This window comes from Megalobrama amblycephala, linkage group LG20 (genome assembly GCF_018812025.1).
Source record: "Megalobrama amblycephala isolate DHTTF-2021 linkage group LG20, ASM1881202v1, whole genome shotgun sequence".
In the NCBI taxonomy this organism is placed as follows: Eukaryota; Metazoa; Chordata; class Actinopteri; order Cypriniformes; family Xenocyprididae; genus Megalobrama; species Megalobrama amblycephala.
In genome coordinates this window covers 5,819,596-5,845,441 of record NC_063063.1, presented here as the reverse complement: position 1 = coordinate 5,845,441, position 25,846 = coordinate 5,819,596, and the positions used below count along the sequence as shown (strand labels likewise).

Below are 25,846 nucleotides of genomic sequence, written 5' to 3'. Positions count from 1 at the left end.
ATTGATTTCCCCCCCCGACTCAATTCAAACATGAATTAAAGCCATTCAACTGTGTAATTGAAAGCAATCTTTTTTTTTTTTTTTTTTTTTTTTAACATTTATTAGGCTTCAAAAATATAACATTTAATTTAAGTGAACTTAAAACAATCCTCACATAAATCCATAATAAATATCATATTGACCTGTGCCCTTCCTACCTGTCTAACAGACTAACAGGAAATACTGTATAATACAGAAATTAAGTTTGATGTTATCAAACAGGCATAACCTAACTTATATAGATTAATTCCTCCCAAATAAAGCTACAAAAGTTCTTTAGTCAAAAGCAGTGAGTAATTTCCTCTGTTACCTTTGTTCTTTGATTATCTTCAATGACAGACACCATCAGCTGCTGTCACTTTAAGATCTGCCGCTGCTACGCATGACGCGGATCTCACACACGTCCCACTTTCTCTCAACTCTTTACTTTCGTTTATGGCTTTATTTAACTCATTCAAGGCTGCTCTTGTGAGGATACGGCGTAAAAATATTTAACACTTTAAACTGGAAAAAATGAATCGCATGTGTTAGCGTGTTACCGTTGACAGCACTAATTATAACTCATATAGACTACTTTTTTGATATTTTTTATACTGCGTTCTGTCCTTTTAGGAGCTTGACAGATATTGTATAGAAAAGAGCTGCATGAAGACCCTCCAAAACTTTTGAAAATCCTTCAAACCCTTCCTTCCTTTTGACTTCCAAGTAAAAAAGCTGCATAACGGTTTGGAACGATATGAGGGTGAGGAAATGATGACAGGATTTTCATTTTGGGGTGAATTCGTGCATGCAACCTCTGTGGTGTTCTGTCTTCGTGGCAGAAAAGATCTTACCTTTCCTTTGCTAATGATGAAGAACGTGTCCCCTCTGGCACCTTGTCTAATAATGTACTCTCCATCACTGTAGTGAGTCTGAGAAACGAGATAAAAAGGGAGAGGCAAAGAGAGAATTACTAAAGTGTCATTTATTTCCTTCTGGTCCAATTTTCACAGTGTTGCTCCATCACAATCATCCTCAAGTCATCTCGGAAAAAAGTGCCTCAATCACGCAACAGCCCACTTCAGGGTTACAACACCAAAACAAGAACAGAAGTCCTCTTAGCAGTAATCCATGCTACCGGCAACCCACAGCAGCCCCCACTGCAAAAGTAAGTTTACAGAACTCTGAGAAACTTTGGCTGAAATCTCAATGTTTATACTGATACTTAGGGATCTCTACAAAAGTATTGACCTTGTCTAGTTTCTTCTACGATTATGAAAGATACTTTAAACTGTGTGGCTTGATGAGGAGAGGTGTGTTGATACTTTTCTAAGCACTTGGACTTCAGATTATAGAGAGCACCATATCACAGATGCTTGAGGATGTAATCTATTGACTTTAGCCAATAAATAACCACCTAGAATCACCTAGAACATCCTAGGAGCTGCATAGCAATGTGATGAAACCTCTTGGAACACCATAGCAACCGCATAAGCAATGCCCTGGAAACCACCCAGAACATCCATGGCAACTTTTCAAGTACCACTTGCATTTTCTTCAGCAAAATATTTTTGTTCCAAAATGTGTTTTATGCAATTCATAACAACACAAGTAGACTATCTTCTTTTACAGCCAGTTTTCTCTATCACGTCAAGTACTTTCATCTTGGAGCAACAGTGTGAAAATAATCTTGAGTATACAAAAATCTCTGATTCTTACAATTAATGACATAGTGGGCCCTATCATACACCCGGTGCAATGTGTCGCCAGGCGCGACGCAAGTGTTTTTTGGTAGTTTCTCGCCCCATGGGCGTGCTCTTCTGAAAACGAGGTGTGTTCAGGTGCATTGTTGCCACGTTGCTATTTTGAGGCAACTGAAATAGACTGCGCCATTGACCAACTGAAACCTGATCTAAAGTCACTGCCGCAATATTTGTTTTGTTATTTAAAGAGCGCGTTAGTAATAGTAGCACCTATAAGCGCGCATACACTTTGCTTATTACACACACACAGGGATGCACAGCAGCACACAAACATGCCAAATATTAAAAGAATCACATTGTAAAAGATTATTATTGTGTGCATAAAGATAAAAATGCTTTGGTGGAATCCGGCTTGTCCTGTAGACGGTCTGCTCACACACTTTAACCTCGCACACCAGCAGATCCGTCTCCTGGCAAGAGAAGCAGTTTTTCCGCTTGCAAATCCCGCCATGTAAATAGTGAATTCACCATGCTGCCAGCGCAACTGGCTTTTAAAGGTAATGGGAGATGAGACTCTGATTGGTTTATTGTATGTTACGCCCCAAAAAACACCCATGACTCATTAAGAGAATAGGAATAACCCTTTTAGACCATGCACCGGGCAAGCCGACCATTTTTCCCGTGTTAAACTAGCAAAAGTGGATTCAGACACGCCCTAAGTGCACCTGCGGTGTGCGCTTCAGGGCCCATAGTGTTATGTTTAATGACTATAGTGTTAATAATTGACTAGAGTGTTGTGTTGTAATGTTTAATATTTGAAACAACCCAATCATTTCATTAAACATCTTAACTTTGGGGATTTAAGACAGGTTGGAGGTTATCCTAACTTATTTACAATGATATTTAAGAACATTCTTTCAAGCATATGAATACTTGTTTTTTGTTTGTTTGTTTGTTTGTTTTGAGAACAATCTTAAGAAAAAAGATAAGAACATTTTTAAGAAAGGTTTTTGGGAATACAAAGTATTGTCTTTAAGTTAGAAAATAAGAAGAAAACAGCAGTTGAGAAGAATTGTATTCTTAAGAATGTTCCATGAATCCTGCCCCTTGGACATCAAGACCAAACAGATTTATCATTTCAGAGATCAAGTCCAGTCCCTGAAGTCCTGAAACCATGAGAAAACCCGAAAGACCTGATTTGAGATCTGAAGAAGCTAACGTTCCTCAGTTTATAGCCAAAGACTGAACTGTCTGCTCCTACAGCAATGTAGAGTTATATGATTATCGCTGAGCTCACCTTGAGGAAGTAATATTGTTGAGTTTCAGGATTCAATTTGACTCTTTTGTACTGTTAGGATGTAGCCTACTGTTAAATACCACCTCTACATCTCTCTATGACATTTGTGGTTTGAAAATAATTCTGACTCATCCAGCAGTTTTTTTGAAGCACAAATGAAAAACACATTTATAGTAATGCGCATACAATGGATGTTAACATGGCAAGACATTCCAGATGGTTTAAAAGCAGAAATGTGAAATTCTTACATAAAGAAGAATTTATTCATTTTTTGTAAAATGTGAATATAATTATCTCTGTAACATTTATTTTCAGAATTTTAATTTAAAATGTCCTTGTCCACAAATTGTCCTACTTTTCTTAGTAAAAGAATTCTGACGATAAAATTCCTGTCTGTGGAGTTTTCCTAAAATATGCCAATGCCAGAACAGCATACTACCACACTACTTTTACTTTTGCCCCAGTATACACTGTGCACAGTATAATGCATAAAATAAAAGGATGACCTAAAATTTGCCAAAATATGTAGTATATAGCACAGGTGACTGTGTGGAATACATTATCCCACACGTTCAATGCACTCAACGTGACATGAAACGCACATTGGAAGTAAAATCAGCTGTGATTTTTAACATCGTGTTCTTGACATTATCCGTTTGGACTGCCAAACATTCAGACATGTTAAAACAAACTTGGATTAAAAATGTGAAATAACCATTTTTTCAATAACTAGATACCACATAAACACAAATGTACTGTGGTTGACAATAATGTTGTAATAATACTATTTATTGTCTCATAATTCCTACTGATTTACTACTTTAACTTTGATTCTTTTCCAGAAATCCCCCCTTTTTCCACTCTTTGCCCTACATTCTTTTATTCTTACCATAAGACCTTACACATCTGATGGAAAAATCTGACTTTCTGACCCATGTTGCTCCAAGTAGAACAGTGCAGTGTGGGAATGTCTGCCAATTCCAGCACTTCACAAGTATGTCTGGGATAAAGCCCAGGCATAGCTAGTTGCCGTAGACAAAGGGCAATAAAGTGTAATAACTTTTTGAACAGCCTTGGTTTCAGAAGTGCTTTTTCCTTTTCATTTTCTTAATAAGCATTTAAAAAATAAACCATGAACCAAAGATTTGAAATGAAAAAAGGATGTGAAAATCAGACTAAAAGCATAAGGCGATGAAATTAATATTTTTGATGTGGAAATTAGCTACTCATCCCATGAAATTGCATAACCAAATCAGAAACAATACTATATAAACAATTTCTTGAGTATAAAAAAATCTCTGATTCTTACAATTAATGACATAGTTGGCCCTATCATACACCCGGTGCAAAGTCCTTATTTATAAGTATATACTATATATTTGATGTTTATAGTAAATATATTCAAATATATGTTGTTTAAGAGTCTAGGGAGTCTTAAAGGTGCAGTATGTAATATTGACAGCTAGTGGTTGAAATGGGTACTGCAGTCCAAATTCAAAATATTGGTTGTTTCTCCTACCACCTCCTTCTCAAGCTTGGTCGGCACAAGCTTGAATGGTGTGCAAAATAAAAATGACGTCATCGCAATGACGCAATAATCAAATCGGAAAATTAGCTTCCTCCTTTTCTGATGACATCAGTTTGACGGCTTGGGTCGAATATCCTTAACCACTCCCCTCCAACCATCAGACTGCTATGAGCAAGGGATGGGGAGGAGGTTTGCTAAAATAAAACCCCACCCTCTATTCAATATTCCGCTTCTCTTGAAATACTTTTACACCGGAAACTTCACTGTGAATGTTTTGTGTCTAGTTTTTCAACTTCCCCATCATCTCTGAAACACTGTGCTTTATTTGTTGAAAAGATCATTAATTGGGGTTCTGAATGCCTCTTTTCTGGCATTTTTAGTCTGTGCAGGTATTTCTGAGCCACTACAGATAAAGACGTGGTTTGGTTAAAAGCTATTAGATGCTATAGGAAAAATTAATGACTAATTGCACTAAGCACTTTACTAAAGTTCACATTAAAGTCTTTAAAAACTTTAGAATACATAGCCTCTCTGAAGGTGATCAAGCTGAGACAGACATTGTTAGTGATACTAAAATGTCTTTGAAAAACATTTTATCTGAAATATCTTCATCCTCACAAAGACATATTTTCTAAACAATATTTTGATGTTTTAGGGCCTTGATCGTTATCTTAATGATTATCGTGTGGAACGAAGAGCCTTTTCGATAACCGTTTTGAGAAAAAAGTGACACTGTGGAAAAGTGGATCTCTGATTTTCATTTCACCTAATCTTTGTCCTTGTGTTCCCCTGGAGGACATTATCATCAAGCATCCATTTGGTTTCATTTTTTAAAAAAATGAAAAGCTATTTGCTGTAATTTCCTTCCTCAAATTGGTTTCAGGAGAGTCATCAATTAAAGAGCCATAGATCTTTAAACTGGAACATCATGCGGAGCGATTCTCTGTGATGACCATCTCCACACTGAACTGCAAAATATGATACCACAAGTTTGTTTCACCATCAGGCTTGCAGAGTATGAAAAGATATTCAACGTGCCAAGAAATCTGGCAGTGCAGCACATCCCACATATTCACTTGCTTGGTTCAGAAGGTCTTGGCGTGGAGACAATAACTAATACTGTGGCTATATTACTGTACTAACTACACACTTCTTTGCATACATAAGTTGAGACATCTGCGTCTAAACATAGTTCAATCATGACAACTCTATAGTTTTAGCATGTTATTGAATATGGCAATGTTAAAGTATTTGGTCTGCTATGCTGCGGAGCAAGTACGGACTTGCTACTGCTGATAGACACACAGAAACGATGTTGTGAGCATGTAAGATATGCTGCTGCTGCATAAATAGACACACATAAGTCCCGTAGCAGATCTTGGCAGGTGGAGCTGGGGGAGGTGGAGGGTTTCCAGAGGAACTCTGATAAGGGCACTGCAGGACTAGCTTACAGCAAATAATGAACCAAACTATTTAAATGTTGAGCAAACAATCTCAATTGGATGCAGGATCAGCAGAGGCCAATCAGCTTGTGCCATGCAGTAATGATGCTTGCAGATTGCATGTACAGGGCTAATCAGCCTCACACCCTCCAGAGTTTCATGACTGAACTAGATATTTGTTTAGGGCTGATCTCGACTAAAGGTTTTTCTAATCGACTAGTAGTCATTCATTTAAGCGATTAGTCGGCTAATTGCGCGTTAATATTAATAAGAACAGCATTACTTTCATGTATAATAATGAGTCTTTAATCGACTATATATAATACATAGCCTAATCAGCATGAAGCTTTCAGCAATGCACCAGCAAACATAATGATTATCAATGTGATGTGAAAAAACAGAAGGAGACTGTCTGAACATTTTAATTAATTTATTGATAAACTAGTGTTTTGTTAGCCTGACGTGGTCATACTCAATTCTAGTCAGAATATGAGTCTGATACTGCTCCATTGGGCTTTGATTATGGGGGCGTATTTCAACCGATCCAGGAAAGACCTCAATTGGATAGACCTACAACCAATCAGAGCTACAGAGTAAGTGACGTATGTTGAGCGACGCATAGTTGTCAACAGAACTCTTCTTAGCGACCATCGGGGCCAGCTGATAAATCAAACTTTTGCCGAATCCCGTAGGAAGGACGGCAAAGACATCTTTCCCATCGACAAATGCCTTGATCGCGGTCCTCTGTTCCTCTTTTAAAATTAATGCGCTGTCGATATCTTCTATAACGGACGCGATGGCGGAATCTACACATCTCAGTTCTTCAACAACAGCCATCATTGTTGTAAACTAATTGACCTTTCGCAAAGACTCGCCCCCCTTAGTTACTGTTGCTTTGTCCGACAAGCCGTGGCGCTGTCACGCCACACAGAGTGGAGCAAAGAGGAAACTGACAACACATCGACAGACGAGACAGAGCTGGTTACTTATGATATTAAACAAAGTCCCAGCTTTCAAACTGTGTAGTTATTTAAAAAATTCAAACAATAAAAACCGTTTTGTGGCTCTTTAATGTGTTGTGACCATGATCGTGACAGATTGCTGTAGCGCCTCAGCTCAAGAGGCTCGTGAACCGATCATCTCTTCCTACTAGTCCATTTATAGCATCAAATAAACATGAATGAACATGAGAATGAATGTTGTTTCAAACGCGGAAAGACGTCAATTTTTCAAGTTTAACTCCACCGATGTTAATCTTCTAACTCCTGACTGCTTTGACGGACAAAATGGCGGATGCGGCGTTCTGATTGGTTAGATCGCTTGTCAATCAAACTCCCCAAGCGTTCTCTGATGACGTGGGCGGTTACGTAACCGCAGATAGCCTGTCCATCATCGATTAAAGCCCGCCCTGGCAATTTGATTGGCTCGGCCTTCTGGGAGCCGAGCATAATTACTCCACAATGGATCGAGTCCAGACCGAACTTCCCGTCCAAAAAATGTTGTGGGCGGGGTTCGGGCTGGCACCCAGGCTAGTGTTTTGTGTGTTTTCGGCTGCAGAGATGAAGTCGACGATGCTGACTCGTCATCTCCGCAGTAGTCGACGCGCCAATATGTATGGTTCATATGGATTACATAATCTAAGAATATTTGTTTTAGATTTGAATCAATTCATTTAAAAGTAGACATTTCAAGGTTTCCATAGATATATTTCTAACGTCTGTGAGGCAAGTATATGCTGAGTTTCGGTTAGTTTTTTTTTTGATGCGTTCAAATTCACTTGAGACTGAGACGGCAGAAAGCAGGGGCGGCGCCAGCCGATTTTGCCGGGGCTTCAGCCCCGAATGTAATGACAGTCACTGAGCAAATATGAAACTGGACAATAGCCTATGCAAACCCCCGAAATCATAAGTTGTTTTATTTCATTGCGCTTTGGCTTTGCATATACTGCATACAGCCTGTAAAAATAGACCTTAAAAATAATCTAGCCTATAGAATACATTTCTTTGCTGTCGGTAGCCTATGGGCTACACCGTTTCTTCCTCTCTGTTGAATATGCAGCAGGTAGGGGAGGAGCTAGCACAGTCAACCGCAAGAGTGCGAGACAGTCAGCGAGCAGGAATTTCAGGTTTGAGGTTTCTTAACAGTGCTCTCAAAATATAATTTTTCTAAACAGATCTCTCTATTAAAATACGTTAAGCAGTTCAATACCGCTTTTCTACAGTATCCGACCATACACCGGCAGCGCTTTCTCTCTCTCGCACATTTGCGCACGCGATCAGCTGGTGATCTGGTGATCAAAATAAAAGCTCAAGGATTTATCTTTTAAAAAGAAATGAGTACACAAGTATTGTAAAAAAGATGTTTGAACCCTTTTTAATGTCCAGGTACAAGTCAACGCTGTTTCTTTGTTCAATTTGCACACTGTACATGGGTTGAAGCTCTTAATTTTGAGTTTCCAGAGTGCACCAGATTGATGCATTTAACCTTAAAATGTACAAAATTTTCTTCCGGGGGGCATGCCCCCCAGGCCCCCCTAGAGCTGATACATCCAACAAAGTTTTACAAATTACAGTGTCAAATAATGTACATTTTCTAAACAAGAATACGACAACAAAAGCTCCTTTCATGTCAGTAAAGCTGTTAATAGAAAATTAAAATGTCTTTGGACAAATATAGATTTGGGCTAAGCCCCGAATGTTTACAATGTCTGGCTCCGCCCCTGGCAGAAAGCACATCCTGTTTGTTTCCATTATTATTTTTCAATGATTTGTGGTTAATGTGAGTTTACAGAAATAAAACCAAACCATTTACAGTTTCAAATGTTGGAATATTCTTATCAATATGACCAGAAATTAGTATTTTAAGTTAAATTCAAGTGATCGCACCGGCACCTCCATGTCATGCAGTAAGCGCGCTCTCCACACAAACACTTGGATATGCATCAAATAATAGCACACAATTATCTAGGATAACATTAGAGTGAACAGACTTGTAAAATTGCTACTACTTACTTGTTTCTAGTGATAAGCCATATTTGAGTTCGATGAACGATAGGCGAATGTTTGGATTACCTGCCATTAACAATCTGTTCCGCACGGACTGCGTGATTTCGCCAATTCCCGTGGAGGTTTTTTTTTTCTGCGACTAACCGACTAATACCCATTTTGGTGGACTAAGCCTCTTCTCTTCGACTAATGACTATTAGGGGGCAGCCCTATATTTGTTATTATAAAAAGTTGTTACTCTTAGTCTATGAACATTAGGTCTGTGTTTTTTTCAGGGGATGCAAGGGAATCAGATGAAAAGTTGAGAGAAAAATGTAAAAAATATATATATATATAAATAATAATGTACAATTTACAGAATGGATTTATTTACATTTGTCAAATTAATAGAATGTCACTATTTTCAGATAATATTTTACACGCTTTTAGTTGTGATAGTATAACAGGGTCTTTATGCATTTAACTCTCTGGAAGTCGGGTAACGCGCTGGCGCGTTTTGCAGGATTTTTTTCACATTGCAGCAAAACAAACTTAAAATACTCCTTCATTTTTTTGTCATAGAGACATAAGTCATATATCAATTGAAACTATAGAATATCTTCTTTTATTTGTGTACACTCAGAGTAAAAACAAAATGTTGTGCTTTTTGCAAAATAAAGAAAACTAACATGATGCGTAATCTCTCGTCTCCTTCTGAACGAAGTCCAATCTGATAGTTCTCAGAAAATGAACTGTAACTTAGTGAATACTAATGACACAAAAATGAGACTTATGTCTAAAAAAGTTGAAATGTCAGGTTTTAAATTGTGTAAGTCAAATCGAAAACAAATATTCTCTGTTTATGTAATCTGTACGAAAAGAGACACATGTCAGACCTCTGTGATTCAGCTCATTATCCACTAATGTGGCCACGCCCACAGAGCCAGCGCTATTCAGAGGCAAATTCTGAGGCAATACATGCATACATCGTCTTAATCGTGTATTTATTGTCTTCAAAAGTGTTTTGAATAGCCTTAGTTAGCGATCTCTGGAAGCCTGTTAGTTCCTGGATTGTCACATGGCCTATTCTTCTTTAGATTAATTTGTGGACTAAATGTGCACAGAGCACCCTCCGGCTGCAAGTATGAATTGAAAACACAGTATCCAGCGCTCACAGTGATGACAATAAATGTTGAATAAATATTACTTCTCTGTATAGAAAAATGACATAAACATGAGAATCCATCAATATTTTTCCAAATGTGCATGCTTTTAAGCTAAAAGCCTATATGAAATGCCACAGAGGTAACATAATTATGCAGACACTTTGCATCACAGAAATACATTATATTTTAAAGTATATAATAGAATACCATTATTTTAAATTGTAATAATATTTCACAGTATTGCTGTTTTTTCTATATGTTTGATATACACCATGATGAGCTTAAGACATGATCACAGAGGGGTTTTTTTCACAGCCTACCTGACTGAAAGGCCTCATTAATATGCAGCTCATTAGAGGTTCTTTATGTGATTCTTTTGTCTTCTCAGGTGTAAATCACCCATTATTCATGATGATTCACGCCTCCACGCATACTGTGTTTCTTGACAAAAAGTTTCTTACAAAAACTAAATCAATATATTGTTATAAATGAACAAGTAGGCAGGATAATTTTTTAGATAATTTTGAAGCAAAAACTCTAGTCTACAATCTCCAATACCCAGAAGTCTTGTAAACACATATATAATATTATTTTTTTGGCCTTATTTCAGTGACTAAAGTTTTTTGTTTTTTCAATAACCACGCATAAACGTTATTCCTTCAAAAACACAAAGATGCACGTACATGTTGCTCACATATTATGGTAGCCTAGTTTGTGCTGAATATAGTGTAATGACACTTTTTCCATTAATATGTTTATGAACAACTGAAAAAAGCACAAATCTGCCTTATAGGAGATTCTAAAAGAGACTTTAAAAATACTGTAGTGCACATTTAGTCTGCCATTAGTCTAATGTACTATTGGGTCAATTGAATTTAGTTGAATACTACTGAAAGTTCTCCTCTGGTCTAAAATGAGCAGTTATTGAAAATGAGCTATGAAAATGACTCTAGACTTCTAAACTGCCATGGCTTTGTGAGGTCAGTAGCAAAAAAAAAGGGCCCATTTAAACCAAATTGCCAGAGAGAAGTTGGAAAATGGTCAGGTTTTGGGCACAAAAATGTCCAGGTTTTTTTTTTTTTTTTTTTTTTTGAATGCAACAATGCATCCTTTGTGAACAACTCCTCACTCATTTTGTATTGTCGGAGTGGATTGGTGAGGCAGGACGACTGTCATTCATATCTCACAATTCACACTTCTTTCCTCACCATTCCAAGTTTATCACTCACAATTGAGAGACAAAAGTCAGAATTGTGAGATATAAAGTCACAATTACATTTTTTTATTTTTTTTATTCCGGGGTGGAAACAAGCTTATGAAATGCTCCAGCACCAGGAAAATTCCTTAATGCAGAATGTACATATGGGTTGGGACACAATTAAACATTATTTTATTGTGTTTTAATAATTACTTAGCTAATGATATGAATGGACAAAAAAGAAATCAGTGGTTACGTTTACTATTAAACATAGCATAAGATGATAGTAATCATCCGTAGGGTATGTTACATCATGAAGCATGGCTGGGGAAGGGTTAGGAAGCTGTTGTGTCAAGCAGATTCAAGCATGTGGTCAGAGATATCCTCTTCTCTATCCTCGCCTACAGCGAGTGACCAGTGAAGAGAGCAGTGAACCCGCAGAGACAGTGCATAAGCAAAGTGAGACAGAGAGAGAGAGAGAGATAGATAGTAGGATGAGAAAGACAGAGAAATGAGGGACTAAGAGAATGTAGAGAGAACAGAGTGATGGATCAAAGCAGAGAACACAGCTCTGTTGTCATCATGTTTAGTCAGGGCAGTAGAACGCAGCAGGTGAACAGTAGGGACCCAGCAGGAAGACAGCTTATTAGTTACTCTACCCACAGTTTTAGGCCATGATCATGTCCATCAGCTCTGCCTTTAAAATATGATAGTGAGTTTCATGAAAGAATTCAGTACAGTGCTTTCAGTTCGGTGTAGTGTTAATTTCGTCAGACGAGACGAGACGAAATATGTTCGTCAACGACCGTTTTTTTCATGACTAAGACGAGACGATGACAAGACTGCACCGCTGTCCAAAAACGCTGACTAAGACTAAATTAACATGCATTATTGTTGACGAAAAAAGACGAGACGAAAATGTTTTGTATAAAATAAAAACGTAAGATAAAATCTCTCTTCATTTTCGTCTACAATCGTCTCAGCTTTTTCATCAGCTGTTCAGAACGAGTTCGCGGCTTTGATACTGACAAAAAGTCAGAGTGTGTCATCATAACTGACGGGAAACACTGCGGACAAAGAATTCACATTAAGCAGGTTATATATATTTTATGTTAACTTACTTATTTTGCCACATGCATGTGTGGGTCTTCACATCACGGGCGCGGAAAGTGGGGGTGCTCTAAATGCATGTTTGTTCATTAACATTTATTTGTAATAAACACTCTGAGTTGGCTATGAGTTTTATTTTTATGTTAAATTATGTAAGGGATAATGCAGAGCGAGGCGGTTGTTATAGCTTATACAACCTCAACAGGCTGATTAGGCTGACTACCTACCAAATAAATCAATAATTTGACACAAAATGATGATTTAAAAAGGAGTTTATTGATTTAGAAACGATTGTATTGCTTCCGCTAAACAAAATAGTGCGCTCCGTCTCTACGGTTAGAATCCTGTGTGTCCATGGCAACGATCTGTTTTTCATGGCAACGGTGTGTTATAGTTAGCAGCGGTCTGTTATCAAGAAATAAAATAGTGTGTGCGTAGAAAGAATTCGTCCACACACCGCTCAAAAAAAAAAAAAAAAAAAAGCGCAAGTCCACCGTCTAGGCAGGCTTTTTGTGTTAAATTATATTTCCTGTCGCTGCGCAGGTTCTTTTATTGTACATGACAGCTTATGTCCCGATGACCGGTCTTTGCATTACGATTAAAAGCAGTATCAATAAAGTAAAAAAATGTGATGTGCAGTCAAGTTCGACTGTATGCACTGTTTAAACGAGTGTTCTCAACTTCTCACTGATACTTTTGTGATTCGCGGAGTTTTGACAAGTTTTATAGCCTTGATATTGTTTCTTATTCAAAAGTGGTTACAGAAAAAATTAAGCACCCCCAACCTGAAACCTCTTCCCACGCCCCTGTCACAATCACATCATAATCAAAATTAATAATTAGGCTTAAAAGCAAATGTATATGTAAGGGAATCAAGTTTAACAATGACATGTAATAGTGCTCCAAATATCAATAACGGTGTGTGCAATACCATGTATAACTTGCATTAAGTTGGTAATTTACTTTATAAGTCATTAAGTCATATTATATATATATATATATAGTTTTGATCTTAGGCTTTTCATTAAGTTTCATTAAGTCATATTATATATATATATATATATATATATATATATATATATATATAGTTTTGATCTTAGGCTTTTCATTAAGTTTCATTAAGTCATATTTATTTCCACTATAACACGTGTGTTCCTGATATTATTGCATTTAATGAGGCCTCGTTGTATTTATTCTTACAATAGCTTCTAGATGTGGTCAAGCAACCAGCCAGGAAAGAGGAGAGGCCATCTATGTCCGACTAAAAACCTTTGTAACTTAAGTTGTCAGTCGGAGTCTGTTGGGCCCCAGTTTTTGAATTGTGTTGGTTAAAATAAAATACTCTTCAGCACAGGTTAATCATTTGTGAATGTGTCTCCTAAATCAGAAATTGAAAACCAGACACGTTTAACATTTGCATTCAACAAAAATCATTCAACAAGTGTATTTTGTCAGGTAATTATAACATTTAACCAATGTTTGAGATATGTGAAACACTTTTTTTACTGAAATGTTTATCAGTAATAATCTCAGTAATAATGTGTTATTTTAAAAAAAGACTAAAAATTTTTGACTAAAACTAGACTAAAATTAAAAGACTTTTAGTCGACTAAAACTTGACTAAGATACCTTGAGTTTTCTTTTGACTAAAACTAGACTAAAATGACGAGACGTTTAGTCGACTAAAACTTGACTAACAAAAAAAGATATGTAAATGACTAAATATGACTAAAACTAACAAGGACATTTGCCACAAGACTAAGACTAAGACTAAATTAAAAATAGGTGACGAAATTAACACTAGTTCGGTGCATGTGTGTACCGAAGCATTACATTGCAAAATTGTAGCCTAACCACCAATAACCACCAATAACTGCAATAAGCTTTGTGTTTTGTTACTTTAAATAAGAAACAAAGTGTCATCCTTCAAATTCTGTCCACGAAATCATGAAATTTAAACAGAAAATGTCGTTTTGACGTGATCTGATGCGGCGTGACAGATCACTGTACAGGCGCCTCTGTTCAACCGGCAGGGCGAGCGCTGAGCGTGAGTGAACGCGATCATCTCTTCCTGTTTAATACTAGTTACAGAATAAACATGAAAAATCATCTGAAGGTAAGTTGAAAGATACAGTACAACTTACTGAAATGGTCATATCTCGTGTAATTGCTTAGTCAGAGTTTCAACAACGGAAAGACATAAATGAAAGCTTGTAAACAATATGTCATATGTAGCATTTACCTCAGAAAAGCCATTCAGTGTCCAAAGTTTGTTAGTTCGCTAGAAAAATGAACTCTTTTGCTTAATATACACACTTTCACACATATACAAACCTTTTAGTGATGTCCTGATTAGGCTATTAAATGTATGTTTAAATAAATCTATTGTGAAAATGACAGCCAGTGTATAGAAATTATTATATTTCAACAACGAATTGGACTAAAAACATTTAGAAGTTAATGCAAAAACTGCCTTAGGTGCAGTTTACATGTTTGCATAGGCCTACAATTTGTTATTTGAGTACTTGATTATTTTATCTAAAAATAAAAAGCAATTGAATTTAGACTAATAGTTTGGGCTCAATTGTTAACCTTTCAGATTATAGTAGCATAATGTTCAAGTAAGGGCTCCATACATAGTTTATAGCATTAGCAGAGATACATTTTTTTTATCCTTAAGAAACTTTTAGTTATAATTTAATGTTAATATATTTATATTTTAGACAAAAACACAATTTGTTCAGTAAACCACTGATTAATAAAAAATAAATAAAAAAGCAATTTTATGTTTAGTTTTCTCCCCACCTGCTGTACCGAATATATATATATATATATATATATATATATATATATATATATATATATATATATATATATATATATGTTTCTATAAATTTGAAATCTTACAGTCATTTTAATATGCTGACTTATTATCACTTATTATTATTATTATTATTATTATTATCAGTTTACCATTTTAACAGTTTAACAGTGTACCAAAAAAAAAAAAAAAAGAAAAAAGAAAGAAAGAAATACTTTTATTCAGTAAGTACACATTAAATTGATCAAAAGTGACAGTTATTACACAGTTATTACACATTTATTACAAAAGATGTCCATTTCAAATAAATGCTGTTCATCAAACTTTCTATTCATCAAAGAATCCTGAAAAAATTTATAATGGTTTTCACAAAAATATTAAGCAGCAAAAACTGTTTTCAACATTGATAATAAGAAGAACCATTATTAATAATAATAATAATAATAATTGAGCTCCAATAATAATTAATAATACATTAAATATTAAATATTAGAATGTTTCATGTGACAATCAAAACGGAAGTAATGATACTGAAAATTCAGCTTTGCATCACAGGAATAAATTATATATATATATATATATATATATATATATATATATATATATATATATATATATATATATATATATTCAAACAGTAAAGCTATTTTAAAGCTTCTTTTAGCCTTGATGATAAAAGAGACGTCTTTCACAATCATTAAAATATTTTAATTATTCTAAATTTTTATATACACACAATAATTAAATGTTAGTCAAAGGGAGATTTTCACACTTAAATCTTACATCTTTTTTTTTATTTTAATTGTGTAATTATGCACAATTTATAGTACATGTAACGTGCAAAGACTGTTAAATAAAGTGTTACCAATGTTTCATTCTGAATTAATTACAAAAAAAAAGTGGCGAAAGAAAAAAAAAGAGGCTTCCCTGAAAGCACTGTAATAACTCATTTTAATACACTGGGAAACAATGAGAAAAGCTACATAATGGTTGTGATATGATGTATTATGTTAGGGCACCAACAGACGCATTGTAAACACAAGCCTATGAAGTTATGAATGGCCTCTAGACAGATAACATTAAAAAACAAAGCGGTTTTGAATTCAGTGATGCGATCTTAATTAACAAGGACGTCCCAGGGCTACTCTGTTAATTTAATTAATTTCCTAACATTATGAAAATTAACAATAAAATAAAAGAGGTTATTTATTTATTTATTTATTTATTTATTTTTGCATTTGGTCTTCTAAATAGGTAGCACATCTATTCCTAGAAGAAATTCTAAACACAATATTTGGCTATCAAATTAGTTTAACGGGGTCAGTTATACTCTCACATATGGATTTGCATAATTAATCAAGTTGTGCCCCTCCAGTGGATTTGGACGGCATCTTTACTCATGTCTGAGAGAAGAACCACATGCAAATGAGAGATTTAGTTCATATGCAATGTTTCTGAAGAGAGTCCAAAAAGTCAAAGCTGTCCTTTACTTAACACTTCAGGGCTTATTACTTAAAGAGTCTACCCTTGGCAACAGCCTGTCGACAGCAATTTGGTGTTCTTTGTTAGTTTAACAAAATAAATGTCATTCCGTATGGGAAAATCCTTTGAGTAAATGTCTCCAAATGCTCTCTGACTCAATAAGCCCAATGTGCGCTTTTGTCAAGATGACAAATTAAGCTCATTTAGGAAACAATAAACAAAAAAGCAAATGTTTTTTTTTTTTTTTTTTTAAGCAAATCTCAAATTTATCAAAGAACAACAGCCTTAAAGTTGAATGCAGGCAGGTAGGGTCTCATATTTCGTAAGGTAAACCGTAATGCCAATATATATGATGATGTGGTTTATTGCTTAGGGCAATGGGCATACTTGTTTGCCTATTTGAAATGGTGTGGATATTCAAAATTGGACAGTAAATAATGCCACCATGGATATTATTGTCAACTATATTGGTTGACAATAATATTACTGGTTTCCACCTAATTCTTGTAAATGTAAATCACATTTAATTGCCAAATATCCCATAATCCTCGAGATCCACCAAAGTTGCTGTCACCCTTAAAATGAAAGCACTGGACCACTCCTATGAAGCACAATCACATTATCTCCCAATTTTCATGGGGAAAAAAACAAGATAAAGTACAATAAGTCAGACAGAAATAATATACTAAAAATTTTAATACCTTTCCCGGTGAGACCCTTTTAAGAAATAACCTTTCTGAATAAAACCTTGATTTTTAATGAAAGCCCAATCAAACATGTTTAATAGACAATGGAGTCTTACAGCTAACTGGCTCTTTGGAGAAAATACACAATGTTTTATACAACACAGTTCAGTGGCTTACCTCCTCCAGCACATCTGCTAGCTTGCTGAGTATTTCTTCTGGAAGGCCTTGGAATGTCGGAACGCTGTGAAAAAAGATGAAGAACAAGTTTGAGGTTTTGTGAGCCAACAAAGCTGTTTCCGTCAGGTCACAAAGGATCATATCTGACCAGCAGAAAAACAACTGAAAAGAAAAGGTGTTAGTTTTAAAAGAATGGGCTACAAAGAAAGGGTTCCATCAGTAGTATGACATTATTTTAGTAATATCAGAAATCACCTGAGAGTTTTGGAAAATTCTATGAATTTTGAATTGAATTCTATGAAAGCTGGTAAATGAACAGAGTAAATGCACACAAGAAACTGACAAGCACACTTTTGCAATCTCAGAAATAATGCCTCAGGTTGAGGTGTGGGTGGACTTCTCATGAGTTTTCATAAAAAAATAAAAAACTGCCAATCATTTTAAATAGCTGGGAAAAACAGTGAACCATTACTAGAAGAGCTTAAAATGTGACATTTTTTTTTTTTTTGCAGATTTAAATAAGCTAGGGGATTGAAGTCAACATAAATATCAAAATTGACTACTTACTTTTTTTGTGTACTTTTTTTTTTCAAGTTATTTTGCCACTGAAACATGAAATGTTCATCAGCTGATGTCGATCCAGTTCATGATGAAACTGATAGCGTTAGAATATAAAGGGTAAATATGAGTAAAAATGTATTCACATTTTTTATTCGCCAGTAAAGCACACAAAATGCAATTCTATATTTCACTGATAAGCGAATATGGACTTTGTCTTCTTCGTTTAACATCTGAAGCTCCTGAGAGAATACAGCACAAATTAAGACAGTTCTCACTGAGCACATAAAGGCATCTTAAGCTTCCTTTAAAAGTCAAATCCATTTCTGTTCCTTGACATCATCAGCCATAAAGCTGGTTTGGGGCCTCTAGGAAAATGTAATTTGCAAAATGACATTGTTTTGTGTTGCCAGACACTTTGGAGTCTATAATTCAATGATTGTTTAAAACAATAAAACAAAAACGTGACCTCTTAGTTCAAGGATTCAATAATTCATTACACATGAAACCATAACATTGTTTTCTTTCTATTTTCAGATCACAGTTTATTAGGTGTTTGCTAATGCTACACTGAAAAAAATTGAAAACACAGATTGTCTGATCATATTATTTGTGATCTCAACAACAACATTGTGATTCTCTTCTAAACTTAATTTGATTAATATTATTCTATAAAATGTGTAGTCTACTAGATTAAAGGTAGGGTAGCAATGTTTTTCATAAACACTTTTTGTTATACTAACTGAAACACTCTTCACATCCTGATAGCAATCAATAATAGAAGTAGTCTAAATATTAAATAAATGTACTGTGCATATATCTTCTGTGGAAGTCTGAAAGAGGGAATCCCACTGAGAGAGGGCTATCTTTGTCATATTGACAACGAATGGTCCACTAAGCATCCACTCAGAACATCCCTAGCAACCATTCAGAACATCTTAGCAACTGCATAACAACACCCTGGTTAACACAATGCCCACAAGCAAGACCCACATTACCCTAGCACAGTGGTTCTAAACTAGGAGCCAGAATTAACACAATTTAAATAATAATTCAGAGACTGCCCCCCCCCCAAAAAAAGGACCCCATAGGTCATTTTTCAACCACCTTATTACGACCTATATTTGCCTTTTAAAGTCATGCTGGCGTAAAAATAATGACAGTGTCGTGTTACATCTTTCGTCATGAAATGACATATGACTGTCGTTACCAATCAAAATGCGTGTTTATTTAAATGCAATGTGTGGACTTTTTACAGATTTGTCCAATTTCCATTTAGCAAAAATATTTTTTTTATTAACTACTACACCCACCCCACCCCTAAACCTACCCTTAGTGATTTAATGTGCATATACATTTTATGAGCACATGCATTCCTTGGGATTGAACCGTATGATCACAAGATTGCATGTTGTTATATGCAATGCTCTACCAGTTGAGCTATGCGAAACCCGAAATATGACAAAAATATGATGAAAGGAAACAATGCATTAAAATGCCCTGTTGTCGATAGTGGCGCAACTTTATCAAACGCTCCTTTGGGTCATATTTCAGGGAAGTGACAAACAACCTATATAGGCGTATTGGTTGGAGAACAATTCTTTTTCTTGTTTTTTTTTTTTTTTTCCTTACCCTGATTCACTAAGCATTTATATTTCAGAACAGGTGGGATGGTTTTTGCGGGAAATTGCATACATACGTCACTTGTCTGTGCATGTCTCGTCATATCTGTAAATAGAGAAAAGTTGCTCCAACTTTGACTCGTGTATTGTGTGGGAGTGGCATAGCTCGTAATAAAACAAGAATCAACATTGGCTTGGTTTCTCGGAGATGGCGTTTTTATTACTCAACAGTCATAAAATATGTGTTATATGTAGCTCTCTAACAGAGTTCATTGTAAAGCATTATCTATTGTAAAGGTTCATTACATTATGGTTGTTGTAGCGCTGTGCTGGAATTTATTTTCAAGGAAGTACCGTGCCTCTTACTGGGTATAGCTACAGTAACGTCTTCATTTAGTCAGCTTGAGATCCATCTAAACTAATTATATCTCTTAAGCCTAGTACTTGAATGTTTTACGAACAGTAGGATTATCTATCTCTCTTTGGCCAGAAAAAAAAAAAAAAAAAAAGTCCATACGTTTGACCATATTAGACTGGCAATCGTCATGATAACTTTTGTAACGTTATTACACTGATAAAAAATATCAGTGTTTCCAATTAGTCAAAACAACAGCATAAAATATGCACTTACTGTACATGCTCAGAATGACATCATTTTTCGATTTCCATGTGTTTACAGGTGCCATGAACCATATACATCCGCACAGTCACACAGAGCCAAAGCACAACCAAAACAACGTTCTTCTGCTTAAATGCATGCAGTTTTGTTTTTCAACTGCTAGAGGAGCAAAAGTTGCATAGTGTAACTAAACTCAAGATTTAACTTCACCCCGTCAACCATTTTTTTTTTCTTTCAAGGTCTTGGAAAACCTGGATATATGTGGAAGCCTAATTTTAAAAGGTGTGGTTTCTAGACCTGAAAAAGTCATGCAAAATCTTATAATGGTCATTTTATAATGAATTTACAATTTTTTAGTTATGCCAAGCCCTAAAATGGTAACACTTTAATTTAGGGAACACGTATAAATTATTAACTATGACTTTTCCCTCAATGAACTCCTAATTTACTGCTTATTAATAGTTAGTAAGTTAGTTGTTAAGTTTAGGTATTGGGTAGGATTAAGAGTGTAGAATAAGGTCACGTAGAATAAGGCATTAATATGTGCTTAATAAGCTCTAATAAATAACCAATATTCTATTAATATGCATGCTAATAAGCAACTAGTTAAAAGACCCTAAAATAAAGTGTTACCTCTAAAATATTTTATTAAGTAGAAATTGTGATTTAAAAAAAAAAAAAAAAAAAAAAAAAAAAAAAATCTTATATTCAATATTTGTCCAGTAAATCAAGAACAACTGTAAAAGTAATTGGGACTTTGAATATTGTTGTGGACATTAGAGGACACTGGAATGAAAAAGGTTGAGCCACAGAAACACTGTAAAAATGTAAAAATATACTTTCTACTTACAATGCACACTAAAATATGAATGCACAATCCATTATTACATAATTCAGTGTGAATGCATTTTTATGACACATTGGACTAATCAATCTTAAATAATAAAAATAATAATGTTCTAATAAAGCAAAGCTATTCATAAAAAGCTCATGTCTAAAAATCAATATTTTCTGACTAAGTGAGTGGAAGGAGAAGAATTAGACTCAAACGAGTGCGGAGTGAATGCACAGAAACCAACAGCACTCTAATCATTATCTGCCCCCTGCCTCCATCTAACAAAACACATTTCACATTCCTTAGAAAAACTGCTGAAATATAACAACAGTTGATTCAAAACATTTGAGAGTAATACGGCCAATATTCCAAAATATTACAATCAAAACTCATCACCCCAGAGATTAATGGTACACAGCAAAGGACGCTGAGTGTAAAGCCTAAGTTACTGGTGATTGTGTAACCATTCAGGCCTGTGTTATTCATTCACAATGAAAATCAATTTCTTTACTGCATACTGCTGAAGGATAGATCTCTTCCGTCAGGGTTAGGCGAGGATAAATAGAAAAGAAAGGAGAAGCAGCCCACCTCTTCAGGAACTCCATGTACTCTGCATGCTTGATGAGTCCGGTCCTCATCATGATGGTCTGGAAACACTGGCGGTCGATGGCCCATAACTTCACATTTGTGAGGGCTGGGAACAAAATATGAAAAGAAATAAGTAAATAATAGCCACACTCACACATATGTGGTCGTATTTATATAGTCATGTAGCTGCACAATGTCCCCTCAATGCGACAAATAAAAGCTTCATAAAAAGACTACTTGATTACAAAATATTAATCGTGATAGATTAATATTTTGATACACACACACACACACACACACAACACCCACACACATGATTAATATAACACATTTAAGTTACAATTAGATCAGGTTAATAGTATTAAATATATATCAAAGACCTAACAATATTACCGTCCTTATAATGCCTTCTTAGCATTAGTACTGTTGATGGTGTATTGCTGACATAAGTCATGGTTCACACTGTTGAGCTTCACTGACAATTCATTTCTCAATACAAACAAACTTTATGTTTGTTAAAGGTCCCGTGTGAATTAAATTTATGGTCACACTTTAGATTAAAAAAGGTCTTTCTACATCTCTGAATGATTCAATAGAACAGAATTTTTTAATGGCAAATTAGGGAAAAGACATTAACTTGCAGCTCTAACTGCTGCACAATTAAAAGTGCCAAAAATGATTACTTTTAATTAAAAATAGTCCTATTAAACAACAAGCAGGATGAGTGTACATTTTATAAAAAGCCAGGATTATTTTAGGGTCCGATTCTCACTTTTAACTAGTTGCTTAGTAGCTTGCATATTACTAGGATGCTGGTTGTTTATTAGTACTTTTAAAGCACATATTAATGCATTATTCTGCATGACCTTATTCTACATCCCTTTATCCTACCCAATACCTAAACTTAAACGCTACAAATACTGCCTTATTAACTATTAATAACCAGTAAATTAGAGGTTAATTGAGGAAAAAGTTATAGTTAATAGTGCATACGTGTTCCCTGTACTGAAGTGTTACCAAAAGCTATTCTATAAAGCCTCTCAATACATACATGACCACCATCATAATATTGTGTTAGTCCCCCTTTTGCTGCCAAAACAGCCCTGTCCCATGAGGCATGGACTCCAATAGACCCCTGAAGGTGTGCTGTGGTATCTGGCTTCTTGAGCAATTTGAGCTACAGTAGCTCGTCTGTTGGATCGGACCAAACTGGCCAGCCTTCGCTCCCCATGTGCATCAATGAGCCTTGGTCGCCCATGACCCTGTCGCCGGTTCACCACTGTTCCTTCCTTGGACCACTTTGATAGATACTGACCACTGCAGACCGGGAACACCACCACAAGAGCTGCAGTTTTGGAGTTGCTTTGACCCAGTCGTCTAGCCATTACAATTTGGCCCGTTGTCAAACTCGCTCAAATCCTTACACGCTTGCCCATTTTTCCTGCTTCTAACACATCAACTTTGAGGACAAAATGTTCACTTGCTGCCTAATATATCCCACCCACTAACAGGTGCTGTGATGAAGAGATAATCAGTGTTATTCACTTCACCTGTCAGTGCTCATAATGTTAAAAATCATTTTAAAAATAATTTAAATAATTGTTTAAAAAATATTACTTAAATTAGCCCTAATCTTATATTTTCTAAATTATTCAAAGAAGTTGGGTGAATAACACAAAGATCACTTCAGTCTGAAAACAAAAGAAACCTCCGTCCATGATTGATTTGCAGAAAATGTCTTCATGTCTACCTCAACAAAACCCCAAACCTCTATCATCATATTTTAGGGACATTATATCTCACTCAGTTTCAGCCTAATTTATTTTGTAGCCTGGGAATGCTGTCAGAGATTGAGAGAAAAGACACATGTCTGTGGTGACAGAGGCATAAAATGGTTGTCACTCGACGACATTACCAATATAACTTGCCTTCAGGAAAGGGCAATTGCCAAATTTTTTGATGCAAAGGCCCTTTGGGCCATCAAAATGTGACAGGTCTTTGCCAGAAATTAGCATAAACCTTCAAAACAGCTATATTGTTGACAGCTCACTCATGGGGCCACATTATATGGCTTATACGCAACACATTCCTCTACAGAATACAGTGTTTTCTGAATAATAAATTGTGCAAGTGTGGAATAGAATATGCAGTTACGCAGAAATATTAAGAATAGCATGGTGTTAAACTATTCCAAATGGCCAAAGACTATATTCTTACCCTAACACTGTTAAGATCTGCAGGGTATCGGAGGAACAATATCGCTTTAGTGCTTGTAGAGGCTGAAATGATGGCACATCTACGGATGCATGTCGGATGAAAACCCATGCAATCACATGAAATAGCAGTACAAGTGTTTCCCACATAATAAACCCTCATTTAACAGAAATGTGATTTTAAGCACGCATAATTTGCACCCTCGTGCAGTGAGCGCAAATGATGCTTGCACAAGAAATACTTCACAAAGGACCATTTTCAAAACAAAAATACAAACTCTCTGCCATATGCAGAGCAACAGTAATGGCCACATGAGCGGTTTGCTGATGTCAACGTTGTGGATCGAGTGGCCCATGGTGGCGGTGAGGTTATGGTATGGGCAGGCGTATGTTATGGACAACGAACACAGGTGCATTTTATTAACGGCATTTTGAATGCACAGAGATACCGTGACGAGATCCTGAGGCCCATTGTTGTGCCATTCATCCACGACCATCACCTCATGTTCCAGCATGATAATGCACGGCCCCATGTTGCAAGGATCTGTACACAATTCCTGGAAGCTGAAAACATCCCAGTTCTTGCATGGCCAGCATAGTCACCGGACATGTCACCCATTGAGCATGTTTGGGATGCTCTGGATCGGCGTATACGACAGCGTGTTCCAGTTCCTGCCAATATCCAGCAACTTCGCACAGCCATTGAAGAGGAGTGGACCAACATTTCACAGGCCACAATCAACAACCTGATCAACTCTATATTTAAGATATGTTAGATATCATTCTGTTGATTATATAAATGATGATTTTGTTTAAAGGTGCCCTCGAATGAAAAATTGAATTTATCTTGACATAGTCAAATAACAAGAGTTCAGTACATGGAAATGACATACAGTGAGTCTCAAACTCCATTGTTTCCTCCTTCTTATATAAATCTCATTTGTTTAAAAGACCTCCGAAGAACAGGTGAATCTCAACATAACACCGACTGTTACGTAACAGTCGGGGTGTACGCCCAATATTTGCATATGCCAGCCCATGTTTCCAACATTATAAAAGGCATTAGACAAGGGCAGCCAGTATTAACGTCTGGATCTGTGCACAGGTGAATCAACAGACTAGGTAAGCAAGCAAGAACAATAGCGAAAAATGGCAGATGGAGCAATAATAACTGACATGATCCATGATATCATGATATTTTTAGTGATATTTGTAAATTGTCTTTCTAAATGTTTCATTAGCATGTTGCTAATGTACTGTTAAATGTGGTTAAAGTTACCATCGTTTCTTACTGTATTCACGGAGACAAGAGCCGTCGCTATTTTCATTATTAAACACTTGCAGTCTGTATAATGCATAAACACAACTTCATTCTTTATAAATCTCTCCAACAGTGTAGCATTAGCCGTTAGCCACGGAGCACAGCCTCAAATTCATTCAAAATCAAATGTAAACAATATAACAGTACACAATACTCACATAATCCGACGCATGCATGCCGCATGCATGACGAACACTGTGTAAACTTTGTTTATGCACTGTTCAAGGCAAGCGCGAGCTCCGTGGGCGTGGAGCACGAGAATTAAAGGGCCAGTAGCCCTGAATCGGCTCATTTATAATGATGCCCCAAAATAGGCAGTTAAAAAAAATGAATTGAAATTAAATGAAAAAAATCTATGGGGTATTTTGAGCTGAAACTTCACAGACACATTCAGGGGACACCTTAGACTTATATTACATCTTTTTAAAAAAAAGTTCTAGGGCACCTTTAATAAAATGATAGCCATTACGCATCCAAA

General features: G+C 35.8%; 1 protein-coding gene across 2 annotated transcripts in view; it reads right to left on the bottom strand.

The window, feature by feature from the left end:
- prkg1b (protein kinase cGMP-dependent 1b) overlaps nt 1-25,846 on the bottom strand; it is a 198,549-nt gene that overhangs the window by 44,430 nt on the left and 128,273 nt on the right. For both annotated transcript variants that reach the window (XM_048169848.1, XM_048169847.1), the window contains exons 4-6: nt 21,835-21,940; nt 17,613-17,676; nt 873-950 (exon numbers count right to left, since the gene is read on the bottom strand). In XM_048169848.1, coding sequence (XP_048025805.1) covers nt 873-950; nt 17,613-17,676; nt 21,835-21,940 — 248 coding nt within the window. The remainder of the gene's footprint in view (nt 1-872; nt 951-17,612; nt 17,677-21,834; nt 21,941-25,846) is intronic.